This window comes from Monodon monoceros, unplaced genomic scaffold, assembly GCF_005190385.1.
Source record: "Monodon monoceros isolate NGI ecotype Baffin Bay Population unplaced genomic scaffold, NGI_Narwhal_1 Super_Scaffold_16, whole genome shotgun sequence".
In the NCBI taxonomy this organism is placed as follows: domain Eukaryota; kingdom Metazoa; phylum Chordata; class Mammalia; order Artiodactyla; family Monodontidae; genus Monodon; species Monodon monoceros.
Window position 1 is genome coordinate 65494372 of NW_021703772.1, and position 13634 is coordinate 65508005.

A 13634-nucleotide genomic window follows, 5' to 3' on the forward strand; every position below is an offset into this window, starting at 1 on the left:
AAAAATTATGCAGGTAGTACAGAGTTCCCATGTACTCCATACCCAGTTTCCCCTATTAATAACAATTTACATTTTTATGGTATATATCTTGCAATTAATGAAACCATAATGATACATTGTTATTATTAAGTAATAATACTTTACTCAGATTGCCTTAGGTTTTCGCCACTGTCTTTTTTTCTCATCCAAGATCCTGCCCAGGATACCAGCATTACATTTAGCCATCGTGTCTCCTTAGACATCTGTAGGCTGTCACAGTTCCTCAGACTTCACTTGTTTTTGATAACTGATGATTTGAAGGAGTACTGGTCAGGTATTTTGTAGAATGTCCCTGACTTGGGGTTTTCTGATGTTTTTCTCATGATTAGGATCAAAGTTTTGAATTTTGGGGAGGACGACTATACAAGTAAAGCACCATTCTCATCATATATCAAGAGAACATATCATCCACATGAGTTATCACTGTTGATGTGAGGTATGATTTATTTTCAATTGCCCTTTAAAATGCTTGTGTATGGATTCCATGGTGTCTTGAGAAGGCTTTAAAAATGAATGGTACTCGAGGGCTTCCCTGGTGGCGCGGTGATTGGGGGTCCGCCTGCCGATGCAGGGGATACAGGTTCGTGCCCTGGTCCGGGAGGATCCCACATGCCGCGGAGCGGCTGGGCCCGTGAGCCATAGCCGCTGAGCCTGCGCGTCCAGGGCCTGTGCTCCGCAGCGGGAGGGGCCGCAGCAGTGAGAGGCCCGCGTACCGCAAAAAAAAAAAAAAGAATGGTACTCCAGCTAAAATTTTACCTGTGAGAAAATATCACTGTCTGTTTCCAGACAAGTGACATTTTCAAAGCAATTTTTCATTTGACAACAGTGAGATCAATATAACATCCTATTTTACTTATTTTTACATTTGCCCACTGTCTGAAATAATTTAGATTTGACCAAAGTTGATTCAGATCTTCAAAATGGTTTATTGGATCTATTTTAATTTTATATAAATTTAAGTAAGCTATAGGTAAGAGACTCAGTGATGGAATATAAAATAGAGCCTGAGTTTATTATAGAATTATGAACATGTAATTATTCTCCTGTTCCTTGAAATGAGGAAATATCATATCTTTAATTGTCTAATCACAAAGAAATAAGAAATTCAAATATTACCTGATCTCTACAAGAAATGTTGAAACTTGTCAAATGAAACTAACTGCTAAAGTATTCCATAGGAAATATTTTAATAGAATAATTCTATTTTTAAATATATATTACATGGGTAAGACAAAGTATGCTGATAATCATTACAAAAGCCCATTTCTTATTACAAAATTACTTGGACATGATATACACATATCCTACCTGAACCACAATAGAGTTGACACTCTGGCATTAATAAATCAATTGGGAACTGCCATTTAGAGTTCCAGTATTAGGTACCTTCCGTGGGGCTAAGGTAACAGAGGCCACTGAGACCTTTACCAGCATAAGATAATGGGCACAGACCACATTTTTTCCCTTTTCCACATTTAAGTAAAAACTGGTGTTGGGGTTCGCTTCATTGATTTCTGGGAGATTCCCAGTTTGGACTGTAAACATCTAGGGGAACCCACACCCATCTCACTCTCAGAGATTATCCCTATGTGAGGGGCTTCATAGGACCCTGAGGACTAAAGGAATCCCCCAAAGCAGCTTTGTCATGGCTGCTGCTGATACATGACTACAAGAATACAGTTTTTGGAACAGTATGTTCAGAGCCATAGAAGGTACCCAGAGTCCCTAGAACTTTCTAGAGACTGATATTTCTTTGCTTGAAGGAAAGGATCATTCCTGTACTCTGTTCAGAGACTCCATTAATGATACTTAAATGCTTCTCAGAAGATGAACCAAGTGGTAGAATTCACTTCCTTTTGAGCCTGTACAGAAATACCACTTCAATTAGAAAAAAGAAAAAAAAGAAAAAAACATCTTAATGATAGCTCTTGAACCACATAATTTCATCTAAATAAAAAATTATCTCACAGATGTTGATATAAAGTTCAAGGCAGCAAAGGCAAAATAATGGGAATTTACTTAGACAAAGGAAACTCAGCAGCCATCTAAATCTCTGAGCAATGAAGATTCATTCTGGGGATATTTGTAGTGTTTAACATTATGTTTTACAAAGTAACTGGTTCTGTTGTAAATGCTTCAGTGTCTTTTAGGCTCAGATAGGTTGCATAACTTGGATATACAAGATCACATAACTAGTAACTAGTAAACCCAGGATTCAAACTCTAGGATTTCTGGCTCCTGAACTTGCACTTGAATCATGTCTCTAAATCAGATCTCTGCTTGTGTTGTACATATATGTGAACTATGTTTCTTGTTTAAAAGGCTAATAAATTTCTATAAATTGAAATATCCTCAAGTTTATTGTAATTAGTAGATCTTAATTACAAATGTATGATGTAAATGACCAAAGCAAGGAATTCAAATGGAAACATGAGACAAGTTAATAATATTAATGGCACCATATATAGTTACTATGTGTAAAATTCTCCTAAACACTTTATATACACTTAACCGTGCCAACCCTAACCACTCTTGGAGGCAGTGATTATTAACGCCATTTTCAAACTAGGAAACTGAGGCTCAGAGAAATTAAGTCATCTGTAAAGGGTCAATAGGTATAAAATGTGGAACGTGGATTGTGATGGGAAAGGTCAAGATGATGACTGATCTGTGAGCTACTGAAACCAGTTTGAGTTTTTCTGTATTGAATACAAGTGCACTTCATGGTATATATTATGAAGGATTTTGTCCATTTTACATTTTTGGAAATTGAGCCATATTTTCAATGTCTTGCAGAAACTCAAATTTGAAGAGAAACTGGAGAAACTTATGTAAAATGAAAAAAAATTTTTTAAGTGTGTACATTGCTAAATATTTAGCATTCATAAATTAATATATACCTTTAGTTCTTAAGCTGATAAACATGTTTCTTTTAATATCTTTGTCTTCTTTTTTTGCAGCGCTGTCATTTATTCCTAAAAGTTGAAAGATCAGCTTTTTTTAAATTGAGGAATAATTGACATATAACATTATATTAATTTCAGGTGTACAACATAATAATTTGATATTTGGGGTTCCTGTCTTAATAGAGATGAAGTAATATGACATGAATGATGCTTAAAATGTTGAGAATTAAAAATAAAAATTAATATGGTGAAGAACTTGCTTTGTTTTTTTTGTTGTCTTGGACTTTGTAGCCGGAAGGGAGCTAAGGGACCAAGGGTATTTTTGTTAGTCTCTCTCCCTTTTACCCTATTACACTCTCCTTTCCTGTTCAGTTTGTTTATCATCTTCCTTCTCTCGTTCAACCTTTTTCATTTCCTCCTTTTTTCCCCTCATTCCAAATCTTCTTTCTTTAACTGAGCATAATATAGATTCCCAGTTCAAAAAATGTGTTGTTTTTATTGAATGGAATTTATGTTTATCTTTTCAATTTTAAAATGGAGACTTTAAACTTTCATATTTTACATTCCTACTACATACTCTTCAAATAAAACAAAATCCCAAAACTTTTGTGTGCTTTTAATTGCATTTGATTTATCTTATTGAATAATAAAACCTGGTCATTAATTTATATGTATTCATCTGCTGTTTTTGATTTAGTGCATTTGTTGCTTTAAAAATGGTTCTTAAAAGGGGAATCACATCAATATTTTATGCTTTTTTAAAGTAGGTAAACTTAAACCCTCCCTCAAAAGTTTTATTTCAGCATTACTTGGATAAGCCCTGGCAGCTGTAGTTTTTAAGTTATGCAGATGATTCTTTTATACACCCAGGTTGGGAACCGAAACAGAGTATATACCTTCATTCTGACATACATTTTTTGGCAGCAATAGGGAAAAATGACACTTAGCTGCCTTTTTTTTTTTTTTTTTTTGGCTGCATTGGGTCTTTGTTGCTGTGTGCGAGCTGTCTCTAGTTGCAGTGAGAGGGGGCTACTCTTCGTTGCGGCACGTGGGCTTCTCATTGCGGTGGCTTCTCTTGTTGTGGAGCACGGGCTATAGGCGTGCGGGCTTCAGTAGTTGTGGCACGCGGGCTCAGTAGTTGTGGTGCATGGACTCTAGAGTGCAGGCTCAGTAGTTGTGGCTCCAGGGCTTAGCTGCTCTGCAGCATGTGGGATCTTCCTGGACCAGGGATCAAACCCAGGTCCCTTGCATTGGCAGGCGGACTCTTAACCACTGCGCCACCAGGGAAGTCCTTAGCCACCTTTTTACTGTTACCTAAGTGAAAAGAGCTTTTAAAATAGTAGTATTTAAGAAAATAGTAGGGAATAAGACTCATTAATTTTATAATATGGGTTCTTGATATTGTTTAACATGATGCCAGTATCCATACCTAGTTATGGAAGAATTGGTGTGAGATTCAATGAAAATTGATACCATTGGAAATCATACATTCAGCAAGCCAACCATAGGTGGCACCTAATAAAGCTTTCTGTATTCATCTAAGCAAAGAAAGTAGAAGAGACATTCCTTACCCTGTGGGAGTTTGCAGTGTGACACATTGGTCCCTTGAAAGGAAGATATTAATAAAATAAATTTCAGATTGTCTCCAATTTACCCTAAAGAGAACAAAACAATGGATCTAATATATGGATTTTTTTCAAAATCTTGTCTTTCTTATTGGAATTCTAAATTTTCACTAGAATCGACCTTTTTAATTGAACCTCTTTTGTATTTTCAAGATGACTCTTGATTAATTTTCTTCTATCTTTTTAAAATTATTATTTTCTCTTTTCCATTTGCTGCTCCCTCTTTTGGAAGCTCAAATGAGACTGATGTTGGGACTCCCTGGATTATTCTATATCTCCTGAATTTTATTTTGAGCTTTCCTTTGCTCTTTTGCACTACTTTTTAGGAGAATTTTTTGACACAAATCCAAAGTATAGGACTCCGTTAATTTTTACATATGTACGTACCCATGTGACCATCACACAGATCAAGATACAGAACATTTCCACACCTTAGAATGCTCACTTATGCCCCTTCCTGGTAAAGTACCCTTGAAAGGTAACTAAAATTCTGACTTCTAGTTCTTTTCAGCAAACATTCTATTGAAATTTTTATTTTGACCATCATGCCTCTAATTATTAGGAATTTTTGTTGTTTTGATACCTCTTTTTTTTTTTTTTTGTATCCTATTCTTTTCTGTAATAGATTCTCTATCCTCTCAGGTTTCTCTGGGAATACTAATTTTAAACTCTTAATATTCCCCTATGTTTGCTTTTTCCTTTTTTCTAGAGTTAGGAGTTTGGTCTGTTCGTCTTAGTCCTTCAGTTTCATGTTTGGTAGTCTTTGATTACCAATTTATCCTTAATTATCTATTAATAGTTATAAATGAAAGGCTATGCTGTTGTTGGTCAGGATTTCTCCTGCCTTTATGTAGGCCTGTTTTCCAAACAAATACTCCCTTGAAAGAGGGATGACAGCAAGCTCTCTGTGTGTGTCTGGTGTGTTGATAGGCTGGCTTTCTTTTAGGATGTATGGGCAAGAAGAAGAGTCCACCTTTCCCCAGTCTCCACTCTGCTTTCAGCTAAAATGGAAATGGACACCCTAAGGGTCTTATCTCAATTAATTCAAAGATTAACTTTTTGGTTTTAGCCTGGGGATAAATTCTGCTGCTTTATACTTGAATATAGAGGGAGTAGTGGGAAATGTGACCTGCAAGTTGTTAAATCGACAATCCTTGGGTTAGTCAGCTTGTTTTCTGACATACTTGCCCTGTGTGCCAACTCTATGACTTCTGTGCTGGGAAGAAGTATTTCTTTCTCTGTTCTGACATTCTCAGATGAGTGTTTTAGGCTGTGCCTTCTGCTCTGATCTCTTCACTGGGGTAACCCCATCTGCTATCTCTTCTTCAGATTTGTGAAAACTGTTTAGTGTCTTTTTTGGTGTTCAATGATGTCATGAAACTGTTCCCTACTGTGCATCTTTGTTTTCAGTGCAGTGGGAATTTGGAAGCCAAGGAGTGGTAAACACATGGGTCAAGACCATTGTCATGAACTGGAAGCTGACATTGCTTTGACTGGAAAAGATGTATGAGATAAAAATAGGTAGATGATAGACAGAGAGAGAGAGAGAGAGAGAGAGAGAGAGAAATGCATACATACATAGATAATAGCTAGAAAATAAGAGTTCAGAATAAATATTTTCATACCTATTATTAACTGTAAGAAATCCTAGATACAAGGATAATACCTTCAGTTTTTATTTTCAGAAGCTAAGTATCTTCTATTATGAGATTAATGGTAGGTCGGCAAAATAGTCATGAGAACACAAAAATATTGTCTTCGTGTGCAATATTGTGATCTTACTCTGAAGAAGATGCAGTCGTAGTGATATTAATAAGTGGAAACATGGTAATTTTCAGAATTGTAAACTAAACATGGAAAGAATAAACAGAGGCTGATTTCATTAAATATATTAAATCTGGTCAAATAAATTTAAGTGCTTCTTTTTAAAGTACCTTTTTTTGGATAAAAAAGCATGACATTTTTATTGTTAAAATTTGAAAAATAAGTATAAATAAATTAATAAAAATAACTCATAAGCCCTCAGCTAGGAATGACCTTCATTAAATATATAGTGTATTTAATTTCAGAGTTTCTTTCTATACATTTTAAAAAATTAAGATGAATATAAATATATGTTTGTGTACATGTACCCTGTATTCTATTAATTATCCTTTATAAGATTTTTTAAATTTATTAAATAGTCTTTAAAAGCACTCTTGAAATGCCACTCAGTTTTTCATTGTATGTTTATTTTCATTTAATGAAACCCTGACTGATAGACTTTTGTATTGATTACAATTTTTCGATATTATAAAAACATTGCAGTAAACATCTTCATAAATGTTTGAGGACATCTGAGATTATTGCTTTTGGTTACATTCCTAGAAGGGAGGTTATTTGACCATAAAAATGAATCAACATATTTGAGGCTTTTGATAGATATTGCAAAATTACCCTCAAAATTTGGTACACATTATTTTTTCCCATCATCCAGACAGGAAGCAGTGATTTCCCCTCTACCCTCCAAACTAGAGGATGATTATGGAATCTGACTGGAGTCTCTTCAACTTAACTTTTCAAGGCCCTGATGTTAAGCAGGTGCTTAGTGTCTTCCTTCAATTTAGCCTGAGGAAAATATGTCCCAGTGGTACCACTGACTTGAATCACCCACCATCCCTGCTATTTCCATATACTATAGTTACTCAGAAACTGTATATTGAGAATGTGCATGAGCAAGGAGAAGAAAAAGAGGGAAAAAGAGAATAAGAATATTGAAAGAGTGGAGCTGGTGACTGGACATCTGAGTTCATGACATCTACTTACCTGGATTTCTGTCAAATAATTCTTGAAAGAGGTGACACCTTCATTTGAATGTAAGATGTACAAAAATACCAGTTCTTCAGCCATCTCTTCCCGCAGGAGACCATGTATGTGTACACTGAAAGTCAGTTGACACAAGTAACCCCTCCTCGCCTTTGTGATTTCCAAAAGTGTTGAGGAATCTCCTAAGCCCAAGTGGCAAGTACACTCACCGCCTTGCTTCTCAGATTGATTTGTAATCACAGTTTTAAAACCTGTACCAGGCTTGGCCTTCAAGTGCTAGAACTAAACCTTAGCTTCTCCTGAATTAATCTTAACACCAAGAGCAATCCCATGTTTATACTGAGACTACAGAGACTTATACAGTGATTGGTGTTGCGTATGTGTATTTGTTTCCATCTTCCTAAACCTCTCTTCTCAGCTCAGGACAATTTTCACAGATTTCATGATTCAATTTTTTTAGAAAGCATTTATAATAATTTTATTGAGGTGTAGCTCACATACCATAAAAATCATCCTTTAAAGTGTAAATTCAGTAGTTTATAGCATATTCACAGAGTTGTGCAATCATTGCCATTATCTAATTTTAGAACTTTTTATCACCTCCCCAAGAAACTTCATTCCTTTTAACCATTAACCCCATAACCATTAATGGTCTCTCCTCACTACCCCCTCCCCCCAGCTTCTGGCAATAGCAATGTACTTTTTGTCTCTGAGGGTATGCCTGTTCTGGGCATTTCATACAGATGGAATCATCCAGTATGTGACCTTTTGGGTCTGGCCACCTTCACGGGGTTTTCAGAGTTCATCCATGTTGTAACATGTATCTGTATTTTATTTATTTTTATTGTCGTATTCCGTTGTGTGGATACGCCCCATTTTGTCAGTCGACAGACATTTGGATTGTTTCCACTTTTTGGCTATTAAGAATAATGCTGCTATGAACATTCAGGTACAAGTTTGGCGGGGACATGTTTTCAATTCTGTTGAGTACTTACCTAGTAGTGGAATGCTGAGTCATGATTCATTCTTTCATGAGTCACTCTATCCTGCTTTTGAATGTGCACATGCAGTGTCCCTTATTTTTCACTACATTCTTCGAAATTCTTCTCAACTTTCGTTTCCATCAAAATATATACCTCTTCTTACTGGTTTGAATTTATAGAAATAACAGAATAAATAATCTTAGTCAAATACTTTAAAACCCAGGGCAAACCAGCAGACACATAGTCAATTAACTATATGAATTTTGTTCAAAAGCAACAATTTTAGCTGCTTGTGGCCAGCAGAATGGACTGACTTTGCTCTTCTTTTTCATAATTATAAAATTCCATAATCCTGAATCCATAGGTAGAGATGTGTTCTTATTTCTAAATATGCCATTGCATGGCTTTCAGCAAATTTTCTCCCATGAACTATTGCTATATATCTAGTATTTATAAGATGTTTTGAGTTCTCCATGTTTGGAGAGGCTCCTAAAAGAGTCCTGGAATTTATGTCAGTAATGTTTGAAATTTTGTACTTAAATCGCAGGAGCTTGCCACTTCCTATTACCTATGGCACCCTCACTCCTGGCACATGCCTATATCTCTTTCTCCGTGTCTACATCAGGGTATAAAGGAAGGCTGTGAGTTATTTAAGCTGATTGTATTCTCCTGTAGTATGGCCAAACCAGGCTTGTCTTTGCTGTATGATTTGGTATGATTGGTATTCCTTTTTAGAATGTGAGGTCCTTAATGACAAAAACTGTGTTTTCTCCTTACTCTCACAGCTTTAAATATCTGATATAGGAACATGCCCAGATTAACTATTTGGTAAAAACATTTTAAATGAATATGGGTTAGCAGATTTAAAAAGAAATATGTTGATACATACCATGGCAAAAACCAGACTCATTTATGTGATAAAAACATAAAAATGCATTTTTTCAGAAAAGCTAAATTTGCATTATAATCCTTTCTATAATTTTACATTGCAAAATGAGTTTCTGTTGTTTTTAAGCTGGTTTTCCACCTTAAAAAAATACATAGATTTCTGATAAGGGTTATTCTTATACCATACCCAAATAACTAAGGGGAAAAGTCATCCATTTTGCTCTAAACATAATTGAAGTAAATTTTGTTTGACATGGGAAGAGGAGAAATCTGTAAAAGAATAATTAGTTTCAGCTTCTTTTCACTACTTTTTCTGAATCTGTATAACCTGTGTTGTCACTATTGTGATTTGCTTAATTTTTATGTTTCGCATTGGAAAATAAAAGAACAGACCGTGGCTTCTCTTAGCTTATCCTCCCTCTGTGTGTCATGATATCACTCAATATACAACCTTTCAAGTTGTTCACAGTGGGTTGACATACTAGAAGTTGGTGTGTCCCAACTCTCAGGCAATCCTAATGCAGGAGGACTCATTTTTATTTTCCAGTGGAGGAATTATGAAGTTATCTTGACTCATTGAAATAATAAGTCTGTTATTTTTAAAATAGGAACAGGTATTTTTTATGCTCTTTTATTTAGAACATTCCAAAATAATAATATATAGAAGTTTGCATTTTTTATTTTTCTTTCCTGTAGTTCTTGTAATGTTTTGTATACACATGTAAGTTAATTAGGGAAGTCATAATTTGAATGCCTATTATAGTGTTTTTACTTTTTAAATGGAATCTATCCCAAACCTTTCCCAAATTCCTTTTATCTTCTTTGTTCTTCTGAAACATTTGCCTAAATTGTTTTTAATTCAAAATGGAAATATATTTTTTTCTGATTCATAAAGGTATATGTATTTATTGTAAGAAAATCTAAATGTGTAAAATAGAGTAAAACAATCTTCCACCACCTCACTTCACAGAGATGAGTTTCCTCAAGAAAGAGAAGCAGAGGGTGTGAGTATATTATGAGATGTCAGACAGAAGAGGATCAGGTGACGAGAGAGGCAAGAAGGGAACCTGGAGAGTGGTGCTATCAGAAGCACTGTCATAAAGATTTTTAAACAAGGAAAGTTGAATTGAATTGCACTAAGAGTAAATACAGATGAAAAATAAAGGGAATTAAACATATTTTCCATTAAGTTATCACTTTAAGATCTGTGAAGTGTTAAGTTCAAATTCTTAAATAAAGATCATTAGAGAGCATGGAAAATAAGTCATGTACGTAGTAGTCACTTAATAAGTGCTCATTCAACATGATGATAATTCTGTGAAAGTGCTTCTTGTAGTTGAAACCAAAATCTGTGTTATTATTACTATTACTATTATTATTTTTTTCAAGTGCCGTCCCTGGCTGGCAACCACTTAAGGCTTTGTTTGTTTCTACTTAGGCCTCTCATGTAAGGAGCTGAAGGGGAAATAAAATATACAGGATGAAAAGATGGCAATGTTGCCTCCCCCAGGACCTCAGAGCTTTGTCTACTTCACAAAACAGTCTCTTGCCCTCATTGAACAACGTATTGCTGAAGGAAAAACAAAGGAACCCAAAGAAGAAAAGAAAGACGATGACGAAGAAGGGCCAAAGCCAAGCAGTGACTTGGAAGCCGGCAAACAGCTGCCCTTCATCTATGGGGACATCCCTCAGGGCATGGTTTCGGAGCCCCTGGAGGACCTGGACCCTTACTATGCAGACAAAAAAGTGAGTTTATTGTGCCTGCAATGGTGTGGTCTCTGTTTACCTCTTTTGTACAGAAAAATATTTTAAATTGAGATTAAGTGGAATTTAGTGAAAAGCCACATCATGACAAAAATGTTTAGTTAAATACATATGTAGGCTCTTTCAGAATATGTACTTTTACTAATTTTTCATCAAAACTGGTTCTGTCACTGGCATACTATTTTTATTTTTTTTTAATTTAATAGCGTTTAGTATAATGTTCTGCCTTTTGGGACATAACATAAGTGCATCCTGGTAGGAACAAAATAATTGTCAGTTTGAGAAGTAAGACCTGGGGATATGTCCAGAATGCATTTGCACGGAGGTGACAGGTGAATCCATGGGAATATATAAAATCACTCAACTAATAATGGGATTTAGAGAGCCACTCATTTAGGGGGTTGGAGAGAAAGAGTCTGAGATGGTCAGAGAGGCAAGACATTATAAATCAGAAAGTTTTCCATTATTCAAAAAAAAAAAAGGAAGAGAGTATCTCATAAAATTATTCAGAAAGTTGAGGCTGGAGAAAGGCTATTGGAATGAACAAGGAGGATGAGTTGGTAACTTTTTGGAAGCAGTTTGTGTTAGGTGATGGAAATAAAAGCAAGATAGCGGTGGATAGCAAGTAAAAAGAGGAAGTGGGTGGCAGTCGATGCATGCTGAAAAATTTGAGAAATTTCCACCAGAAAGATGGTCACTTGAGGCAATGAATAAATTGAAAACCTTTTCAATGTAGGGTATAAATAGCACGTTTGAAAGTGGAGAAAAATTATTCTCAGAGAAAAATACAGAGGGTCGAGTAAGTAGCTAGTTGCTGATGTTAACAGACAAGGGATAAACCACAGGTCAGCTTGTATTTGCATTAGAAAAATGGAGCGAAGCCTTACTGTGTGAGCCCTGAAGGGCAAATAGGAGGATGAATTTGAGTCCTGATATGTTGAAGTAAAGGTTGGCACATCTGAGGAAATGCATGTTAAATCATATCAATATTTTCCGTACTACAGGAGTGGAAATTGTCCTTTGAGAGTCAATCTTGAGAGCAGTAGATCTGAGAAGGTGTTGATTGCATTAAGGAAAGGGGAGAGTTTGAAACAACTGCTATAATGGTTATTCTACCAAGAAAATGAGAAGGGGATTATAGTCATTTCTGAGACAGTAGCAGATACAACCAGATTGAACTTGACAAAGAGGAGACAGTAAAGTATTAGATCAGCAGGTTCCATAACTTTCTCCAACAATGCTTTGCTGCATGGCAACTGCAGAGTTATCTTTAAGAGGTCAAGAAAGGCAGGATAAAGTCCATTAAAAAAACTATTTTGACTTAAGATGTAAATAAAAGAGATTATTTATTGATAACACATCTAGCAAATAAAATAAAGGGCACTGAAATGTCTTAAGAAGTAGAAAATGTGATGAAGTTAATTTTGATGGTAGAAACACATCTTCTTTGGGATAGTTGCTGTGAATAGCAATATGTAATATTTTGCTTCATGTTAAAGCCAGCATCTCAGCAAGCTGACAGCACAGAAGGAGAAAGCAGAATACCTGAGAAGCCTTTGAGATACTACCCAGCATTCCAATTAACCAATCAGTATTCTGACACAGGAAGGAAGAATGTTAACATGTATTCAGGATCTCTGTGTCAGGCACTAGACTTTTTATACAAATTAGCACACATATTTACTATAACTTGGTAAGACAGGAAGTAACAAAGGACCTGGGGAAAATAAGTAACTTACAAAATGCTACATGCTAGTAAGTTTTGTCACAAATTTTTTAGTTCAAGTTGATTTGACTCCCTACTGAAATATTCTGTTGTATAACATCTCTTAGTTTAATTTCTGTTGTATAGCAATCACCATGCTCACAGCTTTACAAAAATGAATGGAAGAATGAATGGGTAAATAATGAAACCGGCAATATAGAAAGTACTTTCTCATTTTAATTACTACTTCATCCTGAAAAATGCCTGGCTCTTCATGGATACCTCCTGCATGTCCCATTTCTCAAGGGGGCCTGAATATTACTTAACCAGGAACCCCTGAAGGAGGAAAGGAATCTTTCTGAAATAAATCCCAATTCAGAGATAAACTAATATTGGCTTAAAGTGACTTGAGAGGCAAGGAGAAAATGTTTGTATTTGGATGGAGGATTAACTAATGGAATCATTTTGGGTATGTGGTAGACAATTTTAATGGAGAATATTTAGGGGTGGGACTCCAATCCCTCACCTTGGCCCCAGCTCCTTTCAAATATGACGTCAACCACATTAAAAGCCTAACGCACATCTGCATCAGTATACTTGGGTAGAGCTAGGTCAAACGAAGTGATCTATTTTTCATGGTCCTCTATTAACAGATGAATAAATACCCACAGGGATTACCGAGTCTTTTGAATTTTTTGGTTTCGAGCTTTAAATGATCAGCTTTTTGTGCCATGTCCTAGCCCTTCAATCATTCTTGATTAAAGTAGTTTTGACTTCCACTTGCAACTTCAGGATTGGCTTCTGTGTGGATTGATTCCTTAATGTTTCGGGTTATTCACACTAGTTGACAAGAACTTTATTTCTGCTACATTATAATCACTGCTTGGACTAAAAATCTAAATGACTCCTGATTTGACCT

The 13634-nt window shown here is 35.6% G+C and overlaps 1 protein-coding gene across 3 annotated transcripts in view; it reads left to right on the forward strand.

Annotated features, from left to right (window-relative positions):
• SCN9A (sodium voltage-gated channel alpha subunit 9) overlaps positions 1-13634 on the forward strand; it is a 148237-nt gene that overhangs the window by 53464 nt on the left and 81139 nt on the right. Inside the window, exon 2 of one of the 3 annotated variants that reach the window (XM_029225298.1) lies at positions 10685-10992. In XM_029225298.1, the coding sequence (XP_029081131.1) occupies positions 10735-10992 (258 nt within the window). In that variant the 5' untranslated portion in view covers positions 10685-10734. Of the gene's footprint in view, positions 1-10684; positions 10993-13634 lie in introns of those variants that run through there. The other 2 variants (XM_029225300.1, XM_029225299.1) reach the window with 2 other exon arrangements.